Source organism: Phoenix dactylifera, chromosome 8 (assembly GCF_009389715.1).
Source record: "Phoenix dactylifera cultivar Barhee BC4 chromosome 8, palm_55x_up_171113_PBpolish2nd_filt_p, whole genome shotgun sequence".
NCBI lineage: Eukaryota > Viridiplantae > Streptophyta > Magnoliopsida > Arecales > Arecaceae > Phoenix > Phoenix dactylifera.
Window position 1 is genome coordinate 14642056 of NC_052399.1, and position 24377 is coordinate 14666432.

Below are 24377 nucleotides of genomic sequence, written 5' to 3' on the forward strand. Positions count from 1 at the left end.
TATGACTCGACCCGTCAACCTGACCTACGAACAACATGCTTTAAGAAGGTTTGTATTTAACATAAACAAATTTGGGTTGTAAATGGGTCAACCCGTCTAAATCTGTTTATTAAATGGATTGGGTTTATGTTTAAACTTTTGACCCATTTAATAATTGGGTCGAGTTGTGACCTGACCCGTTTAACCTATTTAACCTATTTTTGACTTGTTTAATCCGACCCACTTAACATGTTTAACCTGTTTAAATCCATTTAACCTGACTTGATTTAAAAATCTGTCTAACCCGTTTAATCCATTTAACCTGACTTGATTTGTTTAATGAATGGGTTACGTAGGTCGGGTCGGATTACCTGTTTAAGAAATAAGTAGGATTTAGATTTGTTTAATGACTTGGCCCGATCCGATTGCCACCCCTAAGTTACAACTAGTTAAATTGACAGCATTAGTAAAACCGTTTATCTATTATAAAAAGTCAGAATATCTCTGCTTTTCTTCACTTGAAGTTTTCTATCTTTAAAAGTCTTCTTTTCTTCAAGATTGAGTAACTAGGGTTTCTTTCTCGCTTCGCCACTCCACTATAAGTGTCCTTCCTTAAAGAGCGACTGACGATAAGCTTCTTTCCCAACCGACTTCCGACGACGAGCATTCTTAATTTCCGACCAGCAGCCGACAACGAGCGTCCTTCCTGATCAGATTTTTTTCTCGCTTCCCCACCCACCATGTTATAAAGATTGGAGATACTCGTATATCATTTGCTGATTCTGAGTTCTACTTATCCAATACCATAAACATGATTTTTTAATATTGTTACGTGGATGAGGATTTCTATATCTACATATATAATTATGATAGCTTTGGCAGTCTATCATCAAAAAAATCTAAATCACTACGTGTGTGAGAACTCTTCTTTTTAGAGTGTGTATCAGTTGTGGTTTCATATCCTGGCTTGGACCCTGAATAGGCTGGCTCAAGCGACAAATCTTGATACTAGTTTCCTACAACAGAAAATTTTGGAGGCATCCACTTATCTGAGAGATCTAGATTATTTTTTTGACACATGACTCTTTTATGATAATTCATCAAGATCAAGCTATGGCGCCTCACAGCTATTTTCTGCCTGAGGTGGATATTACATCACTTAAGGCTAGTTTGTCATTTTTAAAATTTTTTCTGATATGGCATTTAAGTGCCATTTAAGTTAACGATTTGGCTAATATTGTGTTAAGTTATGAGTTAAAGTGTTGGATAAAAATAAATCTCAGAAGGTATAATTTACTCCTAATCTTAGGATTTTTTTTTGTAATTTATTCATTATTTAAGGATAATTTTAACTTTTTATATGAGGTAAATGGATTCACTAATGCCATTAATTTAACTGGATGTAAGTGTAGATTTTACAAACTATTGAGTATAAGTATAATAAATATAAATCTTAAGGAAATTTTTGTAATTTACTCTTGATTTTAAGTTTTCAAACTTGATTGCTTGGACACTATTAATACACTTTTGCTATTAGTACACACTTGATTTCAAAAAGCGTAGAAAGGCTATTACCAGCAATTCAAGATCCTGAAAAATGCAGACCATAAATAAACCTATTCTTTGACATTTTTTTTTGTGCACAAAGTAGCTGTTTCAGAACTTGAACCCATGCCATTATGTTTACCAACCTAATTCTTTTACCATTGCACCAAGCAATAGCCTTTTTTTTTTTTTTTTTGCTAAACAATATGCTTTTAGAGTAGAAACAGCTATCATAAATTCTAAAATTGACAACTGATTATTGATTTCTTGATATATTTCATCTGCAGGGATCTGGTTTCTCAATTGATATACGATCGTCGATCAATCAAATTTATACTTGATTTCAAATAGTTGGAAAGGCTGCAATCTTTATCTGGAGTACTCTTAAAAGCCAAAATAAGTTGGCCACACTTTCTTTTATCCACTGTGTGGATACTACTAAATCACCCACACACAAATTGCTTAGTGTTTTCCACTCCTATATCACATTTTACAAAGCTTTGTCACTGAAACAAGGAATTCCCAACTGAATTTCCATTGAATATGTTTATATGTACATAAACTCTCATACTGTTATACACAATAATGAAGAACAGATTAAATAAAAAGAGGGGAGCTTGTTGGATACTTGGATGTGTAGTTTGCTCAGAGAACCGAGAAACTGCATCAATTTATGGCATCATCATGTAAAGTGGTAATCCTCTGCATAATTCCACCTGATGTAGCTTGTTCAAAGCTCTGAAAAACCTTGGAAAACAAACATCACTGCAGCTTCTTAACGTGCACTATAGATCCAGAGGCTTTGAAAGCACCCAAAATTGTTAAACCCCACACAAATTTCCATTAGCAACTCAAATATGTAAATCAAACTTTTGCAAGCGGCAGCAGCATTCACATTCTCAAATTCACATCAGTTTGTATATCTGCTCATATGTGTTAGTTAGCAAAACTATAATCATACTGTATTGCAACTATTTCAAAAATTAAAATTTCTTCTTCATGTCTTTTTTATGATTGAAAACATTTTTCTAGATGTTACAGCCTACCTGAGCACTTCTACGAGGCAATGCCACCTCCAAGGAGTTTCAATAACCATCCCTCCCGCAGAAATATTCAAAAAACAGAGCAGAAACGGTCAAAATTATTTTCTTAAACACAATGATATGTCAACACGAAATACATTGAAATATCTCAATCTGGAAAGTCACAAATGGAAGAGCAGCTCTTGGTAGTTGGTACTGGTTCTTCACAGTTACTGATCACTCTTTAGCTCACCATGTCCACCACAGTTGATTTCATCCGTGTTAAATATTATCTGTGCCAAATTCACTTACCTCTAAATATAACCTAACCAAAGCCAACCTATTTGGATTTTTTGTTAAAATCTAGGTCTATAATGCTGTGCATGTAATGAAAGAACAGGCATGAGAAAACAAGAAAAGATATATCTGATGAAAAACACGACTAGAAGGATGAATATTCCCAGCTTCTTCGACCCCAACACGATTTGTTTCATACGAGATACCCGGATGAAAGTTGAAGATGAATAGGAGTGGTCCTCTGTCATAGGATGTAACCTGCATAGAAACTATATAATTTAGATTCATTTAGTGTCTTTAATATAAAAATGGTCAAACTAGTTGTACATAGGAGTGGACTTTAAAACAATATAAAAATTTAGCTTTCTCTGATTTTTTATTGTAGATATACTTGCTCTGTTAAAAAAAGGTAAATGTCATAGCCCTTAGAATTATATTAGGGCTGAAAATGGTTCGGATAAAAGCCAACCATATACGGTCCACGTCCGAATTGGATCAGATTTAGAAAGAAATTTTTTTTTCCAATCAGGTCGGGTTAAACATGTCAGAAATAGGTTAAGCAAGTTTCAAACAGGTTAAACATATAGAGTCATAACCCAACCTAATTATTAAATAGGTCAAAATGGATTAAACGAGTCAAAGGTTTAAAACTGAACCTAATCCATTTAATAAAAAAGTTTAGACAGGTTGACCCATTTATAACCCAAGCCCATTTATATCAAACCCAAATCTGCTTAAAGTGGATCATTCGTGGGTCGGATTGATGGGTCGGATCATAAACTGCCACCCTTTAAATATAACTAAGAAATGAGATATATGATTCAAGTGTGCTGTGTGCTTCTATTTATTTTGGTGCCTCTATCTATCATTTGTATAGTTTTTCTAGGCATCCTAAACTAATAAGATTCTTTTTTATAAAAAAAAAAACTTTACCTATCTCTCGTCCATATACCCAATTATTAATTGGACTTTTCTGAAAGTTAAAACAAATAAAAATATGGATATTTTTCTATAACACACATCTTGTCTCTCTTATGCTCTAATTCCTTGAATATTTTTACTAATTTACTTTTTATGTGCATTGTAGCTGCCGGTAGAGCCAAATACGTCAAGATCTATAGGTTGGCAAGCTATGTCATAGGAAGACTTTGAAATGCTTTAGGATGCGAACAAGGAAATGATAGCAAATCTATATTTTGGTTGATTTTGGTTAACCTATATGATAGATGTTATGTACGTATATAGGTCTCAAATAGGAATCAATATGCAACAATATTATGTATACACCCATAACTAACTTTCTACAATTATACTCATGTACACCTACTTAATGCTTTCTTATACTTTATGCTTCAAGCTTTTCAGTTCTACCTATGACATCTCTTTTATTATCATTCGTGACTGGCATGTTTATGGTCTTCTAATTTTTACTACAATGTTTTAAAGATATTGTCAAAATATTTACTAGAAGGTGCATAAGTTTGACTCGTATTGTTTATTGGTCCAAATATGCTTAATTTCTTTCTAGTTTTTCCTTCATATTTGCACATTAATAATTAAGTTTCCTATGAACATCCATCAGCATTGAGCAAAGCATTGAGCACATTTCCATCTGAAATATGAAAATGTTGAATTAGCTTTCTTATATATATATATATATATATATATATATATATATATATATATATTAGACAAATATTTCTAGAAATTCTTTTTCTCATTAGAACATTGGTATCTATATGCATGGATGTCTCAGTTCGAGAAATAAGAGGATCAAACTATTTCTTCTGACCATTTTTCAAATGGATAAATGTTAGTTGATCGTATATTTTATTATAGTTATATAATTCAAAGTATCATTTCCTATTCGATCCCTTTGAATTCTATATTCGAGATTGCGATCGTATTTATTCATTAAAAAATACATTTTTTATGTACCCGTAGGTGCTATGTTGGATTTGAAGTAGATTTTGGAACAATCTATATTGATTGACTGCCTCCATCATGTTGTTGCTAACAAATACCATTGTTTTTTGTTTTGGAACTTCTAAATCATTCCCGCATTAGATCCGGATTGGGGGACAGAGAAAGCTAAGTTAGCTGAAAGATGGGTACCAGTTCAAGGACGCAAGGTGACTCTATTTTTTCAGGGTAAGAAAGAGTAGAAAAAATGCTTCAAGCCAATGCCTAAGTATCAAGAGCTATGTGTCATGCCCCCACCTTCGCGGAGCACGTGCGGCACGCAGTGCCGACATGGGGGCCACATGAGGAGGAAACACGGGGCTCCCCTGCCAAATATTGTCCGGTTCCAGGGCCCGCACGTGCCCCGGGAGGCAAGAGCGTGACATTTGGTATCAGAGCTGAGGACTACTCTTGTCCGATGGTGAGAAGGGTGTGAGGCCCAATAGCCCCACATCGGAAAAACTCGTTCCAAAGCCTGGGCATATGAGGCGGGTTTCTTCAAATCCTGCAGACGTATTTTGGGTGGAAAACAAAACCGGAGAGGGATCTGAGCGGTACGTGTGGCGCGCATGCGGGCCCTGGAGCCGGACAATATCTGGCAGGGGAGCTCCGTGTTCCCCCCTCATGTGGTCCCCACGTGGGTATTGAATGCTGCACGTGCCCCATGGAGGCGGAGGCGTGACATTTGGTATCAGAGCCGAGGACGGCTCTTGTCTGATAGTGGGAAGGGTGTGAGCCCCAATAGTCCTACATCGGAAAGACTCATTCCAGAGCCGGGTGTCTCCAAATCCTGCAGACACATTTTGGGTGGAAAACAAAACCGAGAAGGAGCCTGAGTGGTGCGTGCGGCCTCCGAAACCAGATAATATCTGGCAGGGGAGCCCCGTTTTTCCCCTCATGTGGCCCCCACGTAGGCACTGGGTGCCGCACGTGCCCCGCGGAGGCGGGGGCGTGACATTTCGGGCTCCGAAATCGGACAATATCTGGCAGGAGAGTCCCGTATTCCCTCCTTATGTGGCCCCCACGTGGGCACTGGGTGCCACATGTACCCCGCGCAGGCGAGGGTATGACACTATGACGCTAAAGTAACTCATGCCAAACTCCGAGAAAAAGCTCGAATTAATAACCTTCAACAATAAGGTACCTATATTCAAAACCGATACATGTGGGTAGGTAGAGAATACTTAGGGGCATGAGATAACCCTCTCTATGAAACTCGGCAAAATAGCTCTCTAACTTTGGGAGAAGGGTTGCCTCCTCACAAAGCGAGTTGGATTGTGTGTGTGTGGATATATATATATATATTTGTAATGCGAAGCAAAGGGTGAACGGGGTGATATTTGAAGCGAAAAGGGAGCAAAAGGGCAAATTCTATGGTGTCCACAACATGTGAATTGAGAAATGACATTGGGTACCGAACATGCCTAATTCGGTCGTTGGTGGCCGGATTTACTAAATGTTTCAGCGAGAACGAGATCCCAGATACGTGGCCACCCCATACAAGCTAGGACTAAACAATTATGTTTATTTCCCTTTTTCCCCTTCACGAATCAATCTCATGTATCCTACTTCCTCATTTGACTGCTAAACTTCCTCTCTTTCTAATCAATCTTCCATTTTTCTTTGAACGTCATCGTTGACTTACTTTTAAGTAACCATGAATTAAAACGAGGACAAGTTCTAGTACTATATATCAATTTTCTAACTTGGATTCAAATAAAATAAAATAAAAACTAGACAATCCCATTCCACTTGTAAAAGCAAATCGCTGGAAACAACCAAACCCATTTGTACCCAAGAAAAGCTGGCCACCCATGATCCCCTTCTTAATTTTCTAAAGCAATCCAATATGTTCCCAACTTATAACTTGCTGGCTAATTTACTAAATTTATCGTCTTGGTAAGATCTAAGTTTGATCCTCCAGGATTCCTCTGTTCAATTCTCACAAATATATGAAGTTAAAACGTTTTCCTAGGAAACGTTTGCCTGCATTGGAATCACATTCCGCCACCATGACCTTAGTAACGATACGCGTTTTAAGCGTGCATGCATGTGAGCTGCCCCTCCCCCTACGTAGCCGTCTGACTGGAGGTAGCTAACTTGCAATTAAAATGCTTCAAAGCTACACTTCCTCCCTTGTACGTAGCCTTAACTTTTGTCATAGCACTCAACTGTGCGCATCATCTGACTTTTAGTCAATTCTCAAATGAGGTCCCCATGCCTCCTTCCAAGCTTTTTTTCTTATATAAAACCCAGATTGAGCCCTCACCACCCCCAACCCGTCTGCCCCATCCCGGAGTGCTCACCTTTCTGGCCGCCATGAGTCCCGTCTTCGTCTTCCTCATGGCAGTAGCCTTAGGTTCGGCCGGTTCCATCGAAGCCATGGGAGACATGGTGGGGGTGGCGATCATGGCAAATGAAGAGTTTACGGCGGCTGCACCGAGGAGAAGCCGTTTCCTGGCGGCGAGGGATCCCAAGGGAAGGAAATGCGACATCGATCCAAGCGTCTGCTTGAGTGCCGAGAACCCAGGATCAACCTGCTGCAACACCCAATGCGTCGATACGGACACCGACATCTCCAACTGCGGCAAGTGCGGAAAGGTTTGCAAGTTCACACAATCATGCTGCGGTGGGAAGTGCGTGGACTTGGCCTTCGACAAGAGGCACTGCGGGAAATGCTTCAACAGGTGCCAGAGGCGCTGCTTCTACGGGTTATGCGATTACGCTTAGAAATTAATAGTACCCGAAATATTCGTTCTTAAAGCAAAAAAAAAGAAGAAAAAAATTGTTTGTACTATCGCTTCTTCGTTGAGCTCCATATAAAGTGGAAAAACTCTTGTATATACACGTAATACGTATGTATTGTTTCACCATCTCGATGTACCTGAGATTATCTAATAAAGTGTAATAAGTACAGGGGTAACTATCATTTCTGATAAGAAGATCCTATCTAAAAATTCATGCATTTAAAATTTGTATGGATGATCGGCCGAAAGTTCAATTTAATTCATGGATTGACTTAGTACAACCAGCAAGATCATATAATTGCTAAATTAGGTCTATATTCATAAATATCCAAAAATAACTTTGGAGTAAAAAAAATGTAAATAATTTTTTTTCTCTCTCCATGAGAGGCTCACTCCAAATTCATTCATGACCATTGATGAATTTAGGTCCAGCCACTAACTCAACCTATAAATTTCATAGAATTTTCAGTTCAACCATCCAAATAAAGATGGATAGCTTTAAAAATATGCAAGCATCATAGAAGTTCTTTTAACTTATCCCACGTGAAACTCTTATTTCTTCAAAGCATGATTTTTATGATTCGGCCATCTGCGTTTGTTTGCAATCCGGTGGGTAACCGCTTGCTTTCCACCCAATTCAGGCTATAGGAAGTTTTAATGCTTGTATATAAACTCGAAGAACTAGAGACAGTCAGTAACTTGACATGATGGATTCTGATGGATTATGTGGAGATTACTTTCTATGATAATTCAAACAACTGCAGTTAGTCATGAGTAATTAACTTGGCCGGCCGGATACCAACGAGAAGTAGTTATTTCAATAACGAGGGATGCCATGACGCAAAATAAAAAAAATAACAAAATCACACGAAAAGGTCACGAAGGTCCCTTGGGCCAATCACTTTGCTTAATTTAGTGGCATATGTATGCCTGTTCAAAGAGACCGATGACAATACACGACACCAGCTGAGTATCTTTTTGAGTTACATTTTCAAGTTAATGTAAGCCGCGTCCTTATAACCAAAATGGTAGTAGATGCCACGCAATTTCAGTAATTTAACGTCACTTCTAACGATGTCGCCTTACCAAGCCAAGACGGGTTTTTTCGCAGTTGTCGAGGCTTTGGCTGAACCCTCAGGGGTATACTGCCCATTTTGCAGTTCATTCAATTGCTTATTTGCTTATGGACCTTTTTTATCAAAAATTTTCATATTATCATTAGCATTAAGAATAAAATTTTGATATATGTTTTGACAAAAATATAATCCTAGATTTTCGAATCAACATATTTCTGTTAAAGCCTTGAAAAATAAGGAGCTAGCATCCGCCATATATATTAATGTTCTGCATGTATGATGCATGTGTCATGATTAGAGAATTTTTTGTAATTTTTTATCATAAAAATATTTATATCTTAATTTTATTTGTTTATCTTCTCATAAGGATTTGATTTATTAAGGACCTATTTAGCATCGCTTTTATTTCTTATTTTTATTTTAAAGATAAAATAACAAAAATTAGAGCAAATATGTTTGATGATATTGTATTTATTTTTTCAAATTTTATTTTTGTTATTTTAAGAACAAATGAAAGTTAAATACTTATTTTCACTAATTTTAAAAATTAAGAAAATCATGTCTTCTAGTACTAATAGTGACACCATCTCTACCATTACCACCACCGTCATTACTGTCGTTGTCTCTACCACTATCATCATCACTACCATCACTATCATTCTAACCAATACCATGGCGACTACTGTTAACGTCTTTCTCCATAATTGCTGCTACTATTGCCACCACCTCCATAACTTTCGCCTCCATGACCATTAGCATCACTTTTTTGACACCACCATTACCACCATGGCCTCTGCTACGTACATCCCTAACACTATCATCCCCCCCACCACCGCATCTTTGGTACCTCCATAATCATTGTTGCTGCTACCACGTTGCTACCATTCAGCCGTTGCCATCACCACTACAACTACGACACGACGGTCTTCACCACCATTATCACGACCTCAGCCATCATCATCGTATTTATATTTTTTAAAAAAATTGAATATAGCAAATTTATTTAAGTGAAAGCACCTAATACTCCTCTTTTTTTTCCCCAATTGCATTATGATTTTATTTAAAGTATTGGTTATATCTTTTCAATTAAGAAAATCTGGCTATAAAGAATATTTAGATTATAAAAAGTTTCTCTTGTTATAGTTGTAGCGATGAAGAATGCTTCGAGTTGGCCATTCGAGGCCGAACTCCAGGGAATTGCAGCCATCACCTGAGTAACTTATTTTAATAGAAGAGTCTAGGAAAAGTCACGCAAGCCCTAAGCTATTAATAAGAGACGGACAAAAACATATTTGCTTGCTTCCAGTTTAGGAGTTCTTCACAAATAATCCATCTTTCAGGTGATGCGACAGAAACTGGTTGAAGGAAAAGGAAGACATTTTGTAGCGATTCAATAACATAAACAGAGATATGCCACGGTGCATGGGGGAACTACAAAATTCTGAGTACGGAATGTGCTATGCCCATGAATGTAGGCAGGCTGAGAGGATCATGCTTAAAGACTCAATGGTGCACGAGCCGTGTTCATAGGCGGATCCCGAAAAGTAGAAATCCATGAATCACCTTGCCGATCTCCATCTGTCATTTGTGGGAAAAGTGGAGCTCAATCTACGGCCGTGCAACGTTGCTTTCAGTAGTGGGAATATGGGAGAAGCCTGGAAATTGGCTTAATTTATATGGAACGGAACAAAATATCCATGTGCCGATGCCGGCACAGGAGCTTGCTTCCCGTACGATGCTTTGCGCCTATCCGCATTCCCTTCCCCTACACCGTCGCGATTGCTTCCTAAGTTCCATTCCAAGATATTTATTTTTCTACCACTAGAGGCCAAGAAAGTTATAGGTGAAAAAAGACTATGTCGTGAGTTTGGACCACTTTGTATGTAGACTGGATAGCTAAAGCTAAGGAGGTTCGAGGCACTTCAAGCTCAGGTGAATTGTGGTGTCGCCTGATGGAAGTTCGGCGGTCCTACGGAAAGGGGTTCCCATTGGAAGCGGATGCGAGAGTCTGTTATAATCTCACAACAGCAATACTTCTTCCCTGAAGGCCTGAAATAATCTGGCCCTTTAGTCCGAGCCAGGGAAAAAGAGGCGAAGAACAAAAATTGGTATAAGGTCTTAAGTCGCTCCTATTTCCAGTTCTTCATGCTTCTCTCCTGGCTTTAGAGATGAACTAGCCAGAGTTGTTTGTTTCTTGGCCACTCTTCATCAATAATCCACGCTCTAGCCTCTAGATATATTCATGTTAAAACTACACATTCATTGCATGAGCAGTAATTGCTTGCATTTTGGAAAGGGCATTAACTATGAGGACCCATGCGGGTGTTTGTTTAGTCCCACATCCATTATTCGCCGGAAAGATCTTGGATATTTATATAGAACTAAAGAACTCAAAAAATGCCTTCTAACTATCCTTTTTGGACAAAATCATGGGTTGTGATACTAACTTTGGTCCTCTTTCGTTGGTGATGTTTTGGACCATGGAGACAAAATCTGTAAGGTAATCCGGTCAAGCGTGCTCCCAATTTTTTGTTCTTCTGCATACTTTAGAAGAATACCAAATGCAACATGTGTATAGAGAGGCAAATGTGATCACGATGAGACTCACCAATCTCGGGAGAGAGCAACAACCCAATGTCGATGGGTCCCCAGCTTTTCCTATTGATCTACGATTGTTCATGTACAAGAACATGCAGTATGCATGTATGGGCTTATTGGGCAATAAGGATTACCAGATACATGGTTCTCCAACAAAACAACTAAGTGTGCCAGAATCTGCAGTCAATGATGGCACCGTTGATCCCGTAGCAACCTTAAACTCTTGTGATGGAGAATAACCTAGAGCAGAACTCCCTGATCCTGATTGAACAAAGTATGCACCATTTAAGAAATAATCTTTTGAAGATCTCCGATTCCAATTTTTCGATCCACCTTCCACCCGCTGAGTGACCTAAAATAGGTGTACACATACGAACATCGATCAATCCAAATTGAATGATATGTTGCATCAGTACTTTACTAATCAATATGGGTACATGATGATGCAAATCTTAATTTATTGATGAACACCATTACAGTTTCTATATATATATATATTAGCTAGTATGTAGGTATACAATTATTAGCCATCTAGATAAGTGCTTGTTTCAGAATACATGCAGCAATAGCTGATATGCACTTAATCGGCTATCAATGAATCATGCAAATTTATAAATTGCAGATTAGCGAGCATACCTTGTGCCATGAAATTAAACATTTTTACGGCCTACTCAGGGCCGGAGGATGATCTAGTCGTCTCTCTACACACTTTAACTGTCATGAGAGGATTGACGGGATCCATTTCTTAAGGCTATCTTTTGATGAGGGGATAGAGGAGCCAGAATCCTATATTTATAGCTGCTATGGATCCTGTCATCGTAAGTCCTGATTCTAACAGGATCCTTGTTTCCTTCTCTATGTAAAATTAATAGTACATGAATTTGGTTGGAAAAATTTTTAAGGGTGGCCTAGGAGATCATATGTGACGATAATTTAGGATATATTAAGAAACAATGCTAACGCTTTGATTCACACCTTCTAAGATCTGTAGATTGTAGAATGATGGCCTGACCAGTTTTCAGGTCCCAAACATCCATAGTGGTGGATTTAGTGCGACTACAAAATGATAGCTACAAATATATGTCATAACCTAAATTGTTGTCTTTTTTTTTCCTACCCTATATGTCCTAACCTACTAGACTGGTAGAGGCTAATCTCCTTTTTCTCTACCCTATACCTCTAGCTCATTGACAAAAGGCTTGGGCAAGTGGTGATAACATTCAAGCAAGATGTTTCTTATGCTAGACTAAGAGCAGTTACATGTTACATAAAGAATTAATACAAGTTGAGATAAAACTTTAACTCCACAAGTAACGACTAGTAACTCCATGTAGGTTTAAGTGTGAAGAATGCCAAACTTATTGTCTTATTTATATCTCTAACTCTTGATATAATTTAGCTAAACTCTAACTAATTATGATCCAAATTTTGTGTAGGTTTCTGACTTTAATTCTAGATGTAACTCCTACGGATGGCTATGGATGATGTAGTGTCTTATGTCAAGTTTATAGGGATCGGACGTCAACTTGACCTGGGGTCAACTAGGTTGACTCAAACTCAACATATTACTTGTTTACAGCAACCTATGATAGAAATGCTAGATTTTGTGGTAGGGTTATAAAAAGGATTAGAGGGGAGAGGAGGGGGGAGAGAGGACGGATGGAGAAGGAAAGGTGAGAAGAGAGAGGAGAGGAGAGAAGAAAGTGGAGAACCAAAGGAGAGGAGCGGGTGAGGAGAGAGTAGGAGGAGAGGATAAAAGAAGGGTTTGGGTTGTATCTTTCATATAAAAGAACGATTGATCTTCTTTCATGATGTCAACCATTGGATAATGCCTTGCATAGCTTTGAAAGCACTTCAACCTTTTTCTTCCATCTATTGCACGGATCTCGAAGTGCCATTGTAGGATTCAATGGTTGATGTTGTGCAAGAAAGTGAATCATTCTTTTTTGTGAAAGATTCAACTCCGAACCCATAGAAGATATATATGAGCTACGAAAGGGAGAGTGGTCGGGCATGGTTGGGTTAGGCTAGGTCAAGATTTTCTTATTGGCCTTGATTTTTCGAATAAAAAACTTTCAAATTGAGTTACGCCTAAAACCGACTTGATTAGCCCATGATTCAGGTTCAATGGACCCACAGCCAAACTATGGATCAAGACGTGGTTTGGTTATGGCCAATAGTTAGTTCCAGATTCAAATAGCAATTCTATTAACTTCCACAAGTTATTCAACTCCACATATGGCGAAACACATTGGAATATTAGCATGGCATTTGAAAGATTTATTTGTTTATTGAAAAATAATATTTTTTTCATAAAACAACAACATTTTCTGGTTTTGGATATGCATCGTTTTGTAATTGCTTCAAACATATCCTTTTCTTGATAGGATGATTTTGCTAAACACAAGGCATTAGTAGCTGTTGTTGATTTTGGCTAGAAGATCTTTTATTGCATCGTGCTAAATAATGTCTTTGCCTCCGGGTTCTCGGCATCGTCGGAGGGGTCGGTGACCGTATAGATTGCTCCATTTTTGCCTCCCAACGCACCCTTGCCGAAGCCCACAGCGCAGTCGGCCAAGCGTTTACGATTGGCTGCCCATCCCGGCTTGGAACACCAACAAGCATCGATCTGGTTCATGTTCTTCTCGGAGAGATGGGGTGGCGAGTCGCCGGTGGTGGTGTTGTCGCATGCCGCGGAGAAAAGAGGGACGAGAGCCGAGCAAAAGAATAGATATGAAGCCAAGGTGTAAAGAAGGGCCATGTCGCGAGGGTGGAATAACACGCCTGAGGCTGGGGAATGGAGAGGATCCGAACTTACGGTGAGGATTTCCAGATCATGCACGTACCTTCACATACATACCGATTCATGATCCAACAGCCAATGCAACCCAAGGCCATCAAAAATGGTCCAACAAACATCAGAACTCACTCAACTCCTTGGTTATGATACTCGTATAAAAAATCACAAAAAACCTAAATTTTAGTTCAAAGAGTTTGCCCCCGTCATCAATTTAACGAGCACAACTACAGTGAAATGGTGATATTGGGAGTGCACATGCGACGCGTGCCCTCCGTTTATTGTGCTCTCGCTTATGATAAATATCACAACGCACTCCCACATCATATCCCATTCGGGGCGAGACTTGCCCCAACTGGCGATGCAATTCTTCTCTGCTCTTAATTTACTTTCCCAGACTGCGGTATCATTCTTATCCTTCTCTGGAGAATATCAACAGCCTAGAAGAAGCTTTTCCTGATGCCGGACCTAAGATATTTCGACTCGAAGAACTGAATTTGGAGGATATTGTGAAGGTTTGTTGGAAAAGTATGCGAGGCAGTTTTTGCGAGGGTGCAAGCGGACGTATATTTAGTCTTAGATTGGCTATATATAAAGAACAAGAAATCTAAATAATATCTTCCGATTAGTTTTTTTGGATGAGGTCTTAGGATGTGACAATCTTTAACTCTGTTGTGGCATGGGTTGAAAATCTCTGCTCTCAAGGTATGACCAGCCCCCAAATAAATTTCAAACAAGGCTTTGAGAGAGAAACTATTGCATGATATATGGAGGTGCTCCACAAAAAGGAGGAATCAGTTGATCTCTCACCTACATAATTCAACGTTAGGAGGATTTTTCGGCAATCACTGGATGTCCTGTATCATCAGAAAGAAAAAATCTATTGGGGGCAAAGGTAAAGATCACTTGACTCAAAGAGGGAGACAGAGATACAGCAAGTGGCTTCGGGGAGGAAAAGGAAAAACTATTATATTGCTTCTCTCTTGGATAATGACACACAATTCACATGGGAGGAAGACATTGCCTTCAAGTTGCATGCTTCAAGAGCCTCTTTGGCAATGCTTTTGCCTCAAAAATCTCTATCAACAAGGACCTTCTTTATGGCTCAGGTCAATCGAGCTTGTCTTGGAGTTTTCTATGGAGGAAATCAAACAGGCTGCAGTCACTTTTGATGGCATGAAGCCTCCAGACCTTGGTGGCTTTACTTTCTCCTGCTTCCAAAAGTTCTGGGAGCTCGTTAAGGATGATCTCGTTATCCTACTTGAGGACTTCCATGAAGGTACTCTCGATCTCACTAGATTGAATTTTGCCTACATCTCCTTGATTCCCAGGAAAGAAGGCTTTCTCACCGCCCAGTATCTTCACCCAATCAGCTTCCTAAATAGTCTATACAAGATAACTCAAAAGGTTTGTCCTTCTCCTTATTGATGATTTATGATCTGCATTTGTTAAAGATCGCTATGTTCTTGAGAATTACTTGAGTGCAGAGGTCTGGTTTGGAAGGCATAACATGCAAGTTGGGTTGTGAAAAAGCTTTTGATAGGATAAATTAGGATTTTCTCCTTAATGTGCTGCAGGCTAGAGGTTTCCCTTGTAGATGGATTAATTGGATCCGTACCTATTGTCCTCAACCAAGGACTTCGTCAAGATGACCCTCTATTGCCTGCCCTTTTCATTTTGGCTGCTGATGCTCTTTCTAGACTCCTTAAGCATGCAGCATTCATCTGTTTGATTGAAGGTATTGGCAACAAAGTGGAATTTAGTGGATTAACTAGCCTCCAGTTTGCAGATGACACATTGTTGTTGGAAGATGTTGCTGAAAATTGGACCCGGGGGCGATCGTCGGCTGAGGGGGGAGGAGCTCCGCTGCTGGAACGGTGGGTGGCGGTACGTCGGCTGGTGGCGTCCTCCGGAGGACCTGCAAGAAGCCGGTGGCCGGGCTTTCCGGCGCCGGCCCTCCGATGCTTAAGTCAGAGGGGCCAATATAGGAGTGGAGATAGCAGTCAGAAGTTAGAGTTTTTCCTGTCTCCCCCCTCAAATGGAGGGATTCTCCTTTTATAGAGGGAGTTGGGTTACCTGTGATGTGACAGGGCAGATTGTCCTCTTTGTGATAATTAAGCACGATCATGTTCATTAATGGCGTCGTGGGGGATGAGACCGGATCAGACCGGAGTCAGCGAATTGTCGTGGTTGATCGGACCTGGTGGAGTGGTTCAACTGCCCGCTGTGGAGGGCCTGGGGTCCGTAGATAACAAGCGCATTAATTGTTGAGTGAACCGGTGATCAGGGAAGACCATACGCTTTGATGGTCGAGTGATCCGGAGATCATCTTGAGCCGCGTTCATTAATGGTTGAGTGCACTGGAGGCCTGCAGAGGCCACGCGCATTAATGGCTTGACGACAGTAGCAGAGTACGGCGGCGTTGGATATCTAGGGTCAGGTTTCCTCAATGAATAGGCCGGGGTCAAATATTTGGACAAGGCATTTTAGGGCTCGGCACCGAGTCGAGCCGGTTGCCCAGTTGGGCGCCTTCAACTTGAGCGTCGCGAGGTCGGCGCATTCTGGTCGGCGTACTCTGGTCGGCGCTCCCTGGTCGGGCGCCTTCTGGTCGGCGCTCCCTGGTCGGGCGCCTCCGTTCCGGGATGACTTGGGTTTTCCCCCAACAGAAGACACAGAGCGTTGTGGCAGCCAAAGCAATACTTCTTGCTTTCGAAGGTGTTTGGGGTTTAAAAATTAATTTTCATAAGAGCTCCATATATTGCTTGAACATGGAAGATAGGGAAGCGGTTCTATTTGCCTCCTGGATGAACAGTAAAAAAGGCTGTCGCACCCCGGACCCGAGATCGCACATCGGGGTCGCAGCAACCGCCGCACGCTCATAGAAAGCTCTCCCTGCCAGCATGCAAAGCATCTCAATATAATGTTCTCAATATGCAGCGGAATAATTTAAACTAATAATATGCAATTTTTATTTTATTAACTAACTCAACTTATAATGTCTCACAATTTTGACATTAGTCTAAAGTAATACATCAATTTAATTCAATTCTAATCTAAGGTAACTTGAGTCACAGTTCTTCTAGTTACTCTTCCATATTGGAACACCTTAGGTTGAGCTAATTCTTCGAATCTATAAAAATAGCAAGAAATTGTATGATGTGCTAGCTAGACAGCCTAATAAGTACTAAATATCTTAATTAGACAATCCATATAATAATATAAAATATAAATATAAATTACGGTAAACCAATTTAAAGATATAATAAATTCCGTTTCAAAACATAAAACTATTAAAATCTGTATTTTTCAAATATCTGTATATATAATCATAAATATAATTCGAAATAAATTACATTTAACTCAACAGCTTTTAATTATATCCACCCTTATACCCCTGAGGCTAGGCCAGAAACAGCCTTTAACTAGGAAAGCAGATCTATTTGCCTCCTGGATGAACCGTAAGAAAAGCTCTCTTCCATGACTTACTTACGTGGGCTTGCCCCCCCCCCCCCTCCCTTTTTTTTTTTGCTTTGACAAAAGGGGAAGGGGGGAGGAAGAGACAAGCCCACCCCCGTATAGCAGCCCCTACTGGGCCCCCACCTCGCCTGGAGAATATTCGATGCGGGCAAAAATGATCGTGTGTTGGGCACGCCAGCCGGTTTTACTCATACCCTTCCCATCCGTGGGCCCGGAACGTTATCCCTCTAGGCTCCGGCACGGTTACCCTCCGTGTGAGTACGTCACACCTAACACCATCGAGGCTACCGGCGGACCAATAAACCCTTCTAGACCCCGCGTCCGAGCAGGAAGTATCCGGTCTTCACAATTTAATTGACGCCCGCTTGTTTCGAACTCGGAATCGCTTAGTTGGAAGTAAGGCCCAGTTCCACTGAGGTACCACCTCAGTGGCGGGCTTGCCCCTTTGTGACAAGCTTCCTAAGTACTACCGGTTGCCTCTCAAAGAAAGATCATCTCAAGGCTTGCAACCTGGAAATGATGGCTTCTCTCATGGAAAAGTAGACACAATTTAATTAACTGTGTCTTGACAGCATTACCCTCTTTTTTTCATTACAAGGTCACTTGAGGAACAAGCTTTAGGTTGTTAAGGTTGGCATTGACATTGAGAAAGTGAAAGTGTTCTTAAGGTTGGCATTGAGGAACAAGCTTTATAACGGGGAGATTCTCAGTTAGAAAAGGGTGGAGCGTGAGCTCAAGTCATGTTCTTTGTGGAGGCAGAGTTGAATCCGTCGATCATTGGTTGGTAAGATGCCCCTTAACAAGAAGCATTTGGCATTCTATCAACGTCCAACTAAAATTGAGGAGCTCGCCGACAAATCTTCACCATTTATGAACTGATTGGAGATTCAACAACCGTCTATTGACGAAGAAGAAAGCTGGGAATCAATTGTTTGCAACCATTTGTTGGGAAATATGGTATGAGCCAAATGCTAGAATCTTCACCAGAAAGAGTTGCTCTATCTATACCATTCTCCAAAAGATTCTTTACACTTTTCACTTCTGGGAGAATCCTTGTTCCCCGAGAGTGAAGGATGGCCACCGACAGCTTTGGAGCGACCCTGCATCTCTGTACTTATCTTCATCTTCTTAATATATCCCTCTCCTTCAAGCACAGAAAAAAGGCACTGGTCCGTCCCTAAGTCCACATGTCGATCGCAGAGCCAACATTTCGCTATCTAACTTGTATTCTTGTTTGTTCTTCCTGTTCTTTACTCCTGCATTGTAAATAATTCTTATCTTAATAAATAAGGGAAAGCTCGTTGGTTCCTCTGTTTTCCATCCAAAACAAGCACATTTCTGAGAGTTGGAAATGCTGTGAATACTCCCGTAACACCGTCAATTTACCTCCGCTCATCCTCTCCAAGTATCCCTTGCTATGATTCCAAGCTTATGGTTGTTACATTGCACAAAGTCGCAGTTTATAGTGTTCATGCGGTGGGTGGGAATTTGAGCAAGGGTAAATTGGTAAACTTTGCTAACCCATCCTTGGTGCAAACCTTGGCCATAACAGAGGATGAGGATGTTCATATGTTAAAAGACTCAATGGTGCACAAACCATATTCATAGGCGGGGCCCGAAAAGTAGGACAACCTATTAACGCAATCTACTATGATTTTAGAGATCAGCAAGCACTCACAAGAGTAACTTAAAATTTAATGGTTGCTAATTTTTACTTTTGTTATTCGGGGTTAAGGTATGAGATTAATCAATTTAAGAGATTAGGTTGCAAACAAGTATTATGGTTGTTTTGGTCCTAAAGTATTATGTTGAGAAACTTTTTTTTGCTAGGGTGTGCTAATTTAAAAACAAAAATTTTAAAAGAGTTGGTAGGATGGGTGTGCAAATGAATGAATCTAAGTTCTGAAATTTCATCAGCAAAGTAAGTTTTCAACGATATAGATTTCATGCAAGCAAACATAGAACATAAATTAGTAAGCAAATCCAGAAGGAGGAGGAACCTATTACTTGTAGGAAAGAAGAGGATTAGAACCCTTCGTTGGTGGACCCTCAAGCGATGACGAAGATGAAGGTTGCTGCGCAAAAAAAATCAGCAAGTTGATTTGCTAAATCTAGATCGTTGCGCGTTGGGAATGAATGCTAATGAGATGATGGATGGCTGGATGATGCCCCGCGGAGGAAGGGCTACTCCTGATGCACGGGCTGATGTTAGATCTGAAGGTGGAAGGCTCAGATTTGAAGGAAGAAAGGATCATGTGCGGACCGATAAAGGAGGAATCCTTTGGAGACTAGGACTCCTAGTTTGAAGTAGATTGGGTTGGCGTGATGTGGTGGCGTGAGGGGGTGGGCGTGAGGACTTCCTCGTTGAACAAAGGGTCCTTCTTAGATAGTTCATGGGATGAAACCAAGGGGAAGGTGTGTGGGAGAATGAAGTCCTTGTTGGTCAAAGAAAACCTCTTTGTGGTTGGAGGCGCTTGGAGGAAGATCCTTTTCCTATTTGGATTAGGATACTTGTTGATGGGACGCCTTTGATGTAGAAAATCTGATTCCTTGTTGGAGTAGGAAGACACCAAAATAGGAAAGGAGGTTGAGAGGCGCGGGAGAAGAGAAGAAAGAGGGGATCACCGCACGGCGTGAAGAGAAGAAGGGAGAAGAGAAGCCGCGCACGGCGCGGAGAAGGGAGAAGAGAAGAGAGGAGGCGGGGGCCAAAGAGAAAGGAGTTTTCATTCAATCATCAATTGTCCTAATTCATGAGGAATTGGCCTTTATATAGGTCTTACGTCAAATCAAATAATTGACCAACAAAACAATAATTGAGCCCTAACACATTGGGCCATACATCAAATCAATTAATCCTACTAACACTAGACCATTAAACCAATTGATCACACCCAACATTGAACCTTTATAATTTAGGCCTTATATTGATCAATTGATCTAATCACTTGACTCAACAATCAAATCAACTCAAATAAAAGTAACTAATAATGAAATAGAACAAAAATAACACAGACTCAAATGGACCCAATCCAGGGCCCGACTCAAATTAGTAGCTCCAGGTCATCTTCTAGCCACAATTATGTCGATCTCAGGTGCGAACGGTAGCGAGGGGCTTCGATGGATGGCTCTATCATTTGAAGGAATGGCTCTGATATTCCCATCAATCACCTTGCCGATCTCCATCTATCATTTGTGGGAAAAGTTGAGCTCAATCTATGGCGTGGAACGTTGCTTTCAGCAGTGGGAATGGGTGGAGCCTAGAAATTGGTTTAATTTATATGGAACGGAACGAAATGTCCATGTGCCGATGCTGGCACAAGAGCTTGCTTCCCGTGCGATGCTTTGCGCCTATCCGCATGCCCTTCCCCTACGCTGTCGCGATTGCTTCCTATGTTCCATTCCAAGATATTTATTTTTCTACCACTAGAGGCCAAGAAAGTTATAGGTGAAAAAAGACTGTCGTGAGTTTGGACCACTTTGTATGTAGACTGGATAGCTAAAGCTAAGGAGGTTCGAGGCACTTCAAGCCCAGGTGAATTGTGGCATCACCTGATAGAAGTTCGGCATTCCTACGGATAGGGGTTCCCATTGGAAACGGATGCGAGTCTGTTATAATCTCACAACGGCAATACTTCTTCACTGAAGGCCTGAAATAATTTGGCACTTTGGTCCGAGCCAGAGACAAAGAGGCGAAGAACAAAAATTGGTATAAGGTCTTAAGTCACTCCTATTTCCAGTTCTCCGTGCTTCTCTCCTGGCTTTAGAGATGAACTAGCCAGAGTTGTTTGTTTCTTGGCCACTCTTCATCAATAATCCACGCTCTAGCCTCTGTATATTCAAATTAAAACTACACATTCATTGCATGAGCAGTAATTTCTTGCATTTTGGAAAGGGCACTAACTGTGAGAATCCATGCGGGTGTTTATTTAGTCCCACATTGGTTATTCGTTAAAGAGATCTTGGGTATTTATATAGAATTGAAGACTCAAAAAATGCCTTTTTACTAGCCTTTTTGAATAACATCATGAGCTGTGAAACTAACTTTGGTCTTCTTTCATTGCCGATATTTTAGACCATGGAGACAAAATCTGTAGGGTAATCCGGTCGATCATGCTCCCAATTTTTTGTTCTTCTCTGCATACTTTAGAAGAATACCAAACACAACAAGTGCATAAAGAGGCAAATGCGATCACAATTTGTTCTTCTGCGTACTTTAGAAGAATACCAAATACAACATATGTATAGAGAGGCAAATGCGATCACAATGAGACCTAGCTTTTCCTATTGATCTACGATTGTTCATTTACAAGAACGTGCAGTATGCATATATGGGCTTATTGGACAACAAGGATTACTAGATACATGGTTTTCCAACAAAACAACTGAGTGTGCCAGAATCTGCAGTCAATGATGGCACCGTTGATCCCTTGGCAACCTTAAACTTTTGTGATGGAGAATAACCTGGAGCAGAACTCCCTGATCCTGATTGAACAAAGTATGCACCATTTAAGAAATAATCTTTTGAAGATCTCCAATTCCATTTCTTCGATCCACCTTTCACCCGCCGAGTGACCTAAAATAGGCGTGCACATACAAACATTTATCAATTCAAATTGAACGATATGTTGCATCAGTACTTTTCTAATCAATATGGGGACATGATGATGCAAATCTTTATTGATGAAATACTGTTACAGTTTCAATATATATATATATATATATATATATATATATATATATATATATATATATATATATTAGCTAGTATGTAGGTATACAATCATTAGCCATCTAGATGGGCGCTTGTTTCAGAATACATGCAAGCTGCTATGCATTTAATCGGCTATCAACGAATCATGCAAATTAAAAAATTGCAGATTAGCGAGCATACCTTGTAATTGCTTCAAACTTATCCTTTCCTTGATTGAATAATTTTGTTAAACACAAGGCATTAGTAGCTGTTGTTGACTTTGGCTATAAGATCTTTTATTGCATCGTTGCTAAATATTGTCTTTATCCTATCTGAGATGATTCAAATTTTTGCCTCAGTTCACCAATGACCTTCCATATGGCGAAGATTCTTTTTTTTTCCCCTTTTAGCAAATTAACTTATATGATGAGGAGCGATGCACAGAGATCTAGCGAGAGACAGAGAAAAAGATCTTACTTCCTTGAGCTTGGGATTATCCGGAGCACGGTAGTAGTTTCCCTCGCTAAGGATGGTGGGATTGGAACTCCCTCCTACAGCATATATCCCCCATCCGTCGTATCTGTTGTTCGCTATATGAGCATATCCTGTCCTGACCCTACTCATGCATACGTCCACCAGGAGAGTCATTAATTAACAAGTAAAGAGGCATTTTCCTTAAGAAAAAATGCAAATAGTCATGTAATCGTAGCTAATAGATTTAACGTTGGCACGTCGAGCTGAAGTACCATGGAGACTACAGCATGTCTCCCTCAATTACCTCGGCATCCTCTGGACCAAGTGCGGTCCAAAACGGTTGAAGACTACCGTCACCTTCATCACCTTGTCCGCATCAAACCCGTCCTGATGCCCAAGCAACAACACCTGCACCAGTTTGTAAAGATTATTCCGATATACATTAATCCACCTGCAAACTTCTAAACAATTTCTCTTATAGCTTTTCTGAACATCAGTTTCGATACTTTATTATGATCTGAGAAGAAGTTGTTGGAGATGGTGACTGCAGTAGAACCATGAACTACATCGATGAGTCCATCCGTGGAATGAGACAGCTTGCAGTGGTCGATCCACACGTGCGACGAAGCAAATATGGTGATGGCATCCCCATCCTGGCCTCCCCGGTGCTCCACATGCGTCGGGGACCTACGGACCATGCCCGGCTTCCCACGAGTGCAGTGATGGATGCGTAGCCCGTGGATTATGACATGGTTCGCTTCATGTATCCTGATGCATGGCCCCTTCGCGATCGCCACCTTGGCCCCCCTCCCGTCGATAGTCTTGAAGCTGTTCATGAAGAGCTCGTTCTCAAGTTTAATGACCATGTCCTTCTTAAAGACTATCCACAGAGGCTTCGTCAGGATGGCACCGTAGCGGAGGGTGCCCGGCTTCGGGTTCTCGGCATCGTCGGAGGGGTCGGTGACCGTATAGATTGCTCCATTTTTTCCTCCCAACGCACCCTTGCCGAAGCCCACAGCGCAGTCGGCCAAGCGTTTACGGTTGGATGCCCATCCCGGATTGGAACGCCAACAAGCATCGATCTGGTTCTTGTTCTTCTTGGAGAGATGGGGTGGCGAGTGGCCGGTGGTGGTGGTGTGGCTTGCCGCGGAGAAAAGAGGGACGAGAGCCGAGCAAAAGAATAGATATGAAGCCAAGGTGTAAAGAAGGGCCATGTCGCGAGGGTGGAATAGCACGCCCGAGGATGGGGAATGGAGAGGATCCGAACTTACGGGGAGGATTTATAAATAAGGTAATCAAGTCTGACGTTGGCAATGATAAAAGTTGGTTTAATGCGATAGGATGATCTATTACGCATTCGTAGCTTCCGTTTCCAGCCCTGCTACCTCTGTTAAGAGATGCGTCTAAGTTACTCAAATGTGGCACGACCATCGGATCATGCAAAGAGATGCGTGAAAATGCATGATAAATTAAGCAGTTTTGTCTATATGTATTATGATTCAGATCTGGAGCATGATTTGTCCCATCTTGGTGTCTATATGTGTCACGATTCAGATCCGAAGCATGACAAGTTGCACTCTAGATCCGGAGCGTGATATGGTCGTGCTACCGAGAGGTACAACCCAAAATAACACGAAACCATTATTATATTTAGCTTTTAACTTTATCTCAAATATAATAAAATAAATAGAAATCTAATTTTATTATTTATTA

At 40.5% G+C, this 24377-nt stretch overlaps 1 protein-coding gene and 1 long non-coding RNA gene across 3 annotated transcripts; both read right to left on the reverse strand.

The window, feature by feature from the left end:
- Nucleotides 1-18368: 18368 nt before the first annotated feature.
- LOC120111588 lies at nucleotides 18369-20143 on the reverse strand. Its single transcript, XR_005512822.1, has 2 exons — nucleotides 19508-20143; nucleotides 18369-18756 (listed from the first exon to the last, which is right to left on the reverse strand). It is a non-coding gene; the product is annotated as an uncharacterized LOC120111588 (long non-coding RNA).
- A 1529-nt stretch (nucleotides 20144-21672) lies between these two features.
- On the reverse strand, nucleotides 21673-23927 carry LOC103696953 (putative pectate lyase 2). Of its 2 annotated transcripts, none has more exons than XM_008778689.3 (4): nucleotides 23171-23927; nucleotides 22969-23072; nucleotides 22668-22806; nucleotides 21673-22083 (listed from the first exon to the last, which is right to left on the reverse strand). In XM_008778689.3, the coding sequence occupies exons 1-4, from the start codon at nucleotides 23876-23878 to the stop codon at nucleotides 21937-21939; spliced, it is 1098 nt and encodes a 365-aa protein (XP_008776911.1). In that variant the 5' UTR covers nucleotides 23879-23927; the 3' UTR covers nucleotides 21673-21936. The 2 variants fall into 2 exon arrangements, with proteins under 2 accessions (XP_008776911.1, XP_008776910.1); XM_008778688.3 differs by having other exon boundaries at nucleotides 21673-22073; nucleotides 23171-23926.
- Between the last annotated feature and the right edge of the window lie 450 nt (nucleotides 23928-24377).

What these genes read in the sequence shown, in the direction of transcription:
- LOC103696953 (XM_008778688.3), bottom strand. Translation starts at nt 23,878, where the DNA reads ATGGCCCTTCTTTACACCTTGGCTTCATATCTATTCTTTTGCTCGGCT. An exon ending in TCTTCTCAGATCATAATAAA is followed by an intron (nt 23,073 to 23,170) that starts GTATCGAAACTG and finishes AAACTGGTGCAG; the next exon opens with GTGTTGTTGCTTGGGCATCA. An exon ending in ATAATCCCAAGCTCAAGGAA is followed by an intron (nt 22,074 to 22,667) that starts GTAAGATCTTTT and finishes CGCCTATTTTAG; the next exon opens with GTCACTCGGCGGGTGAAAGG.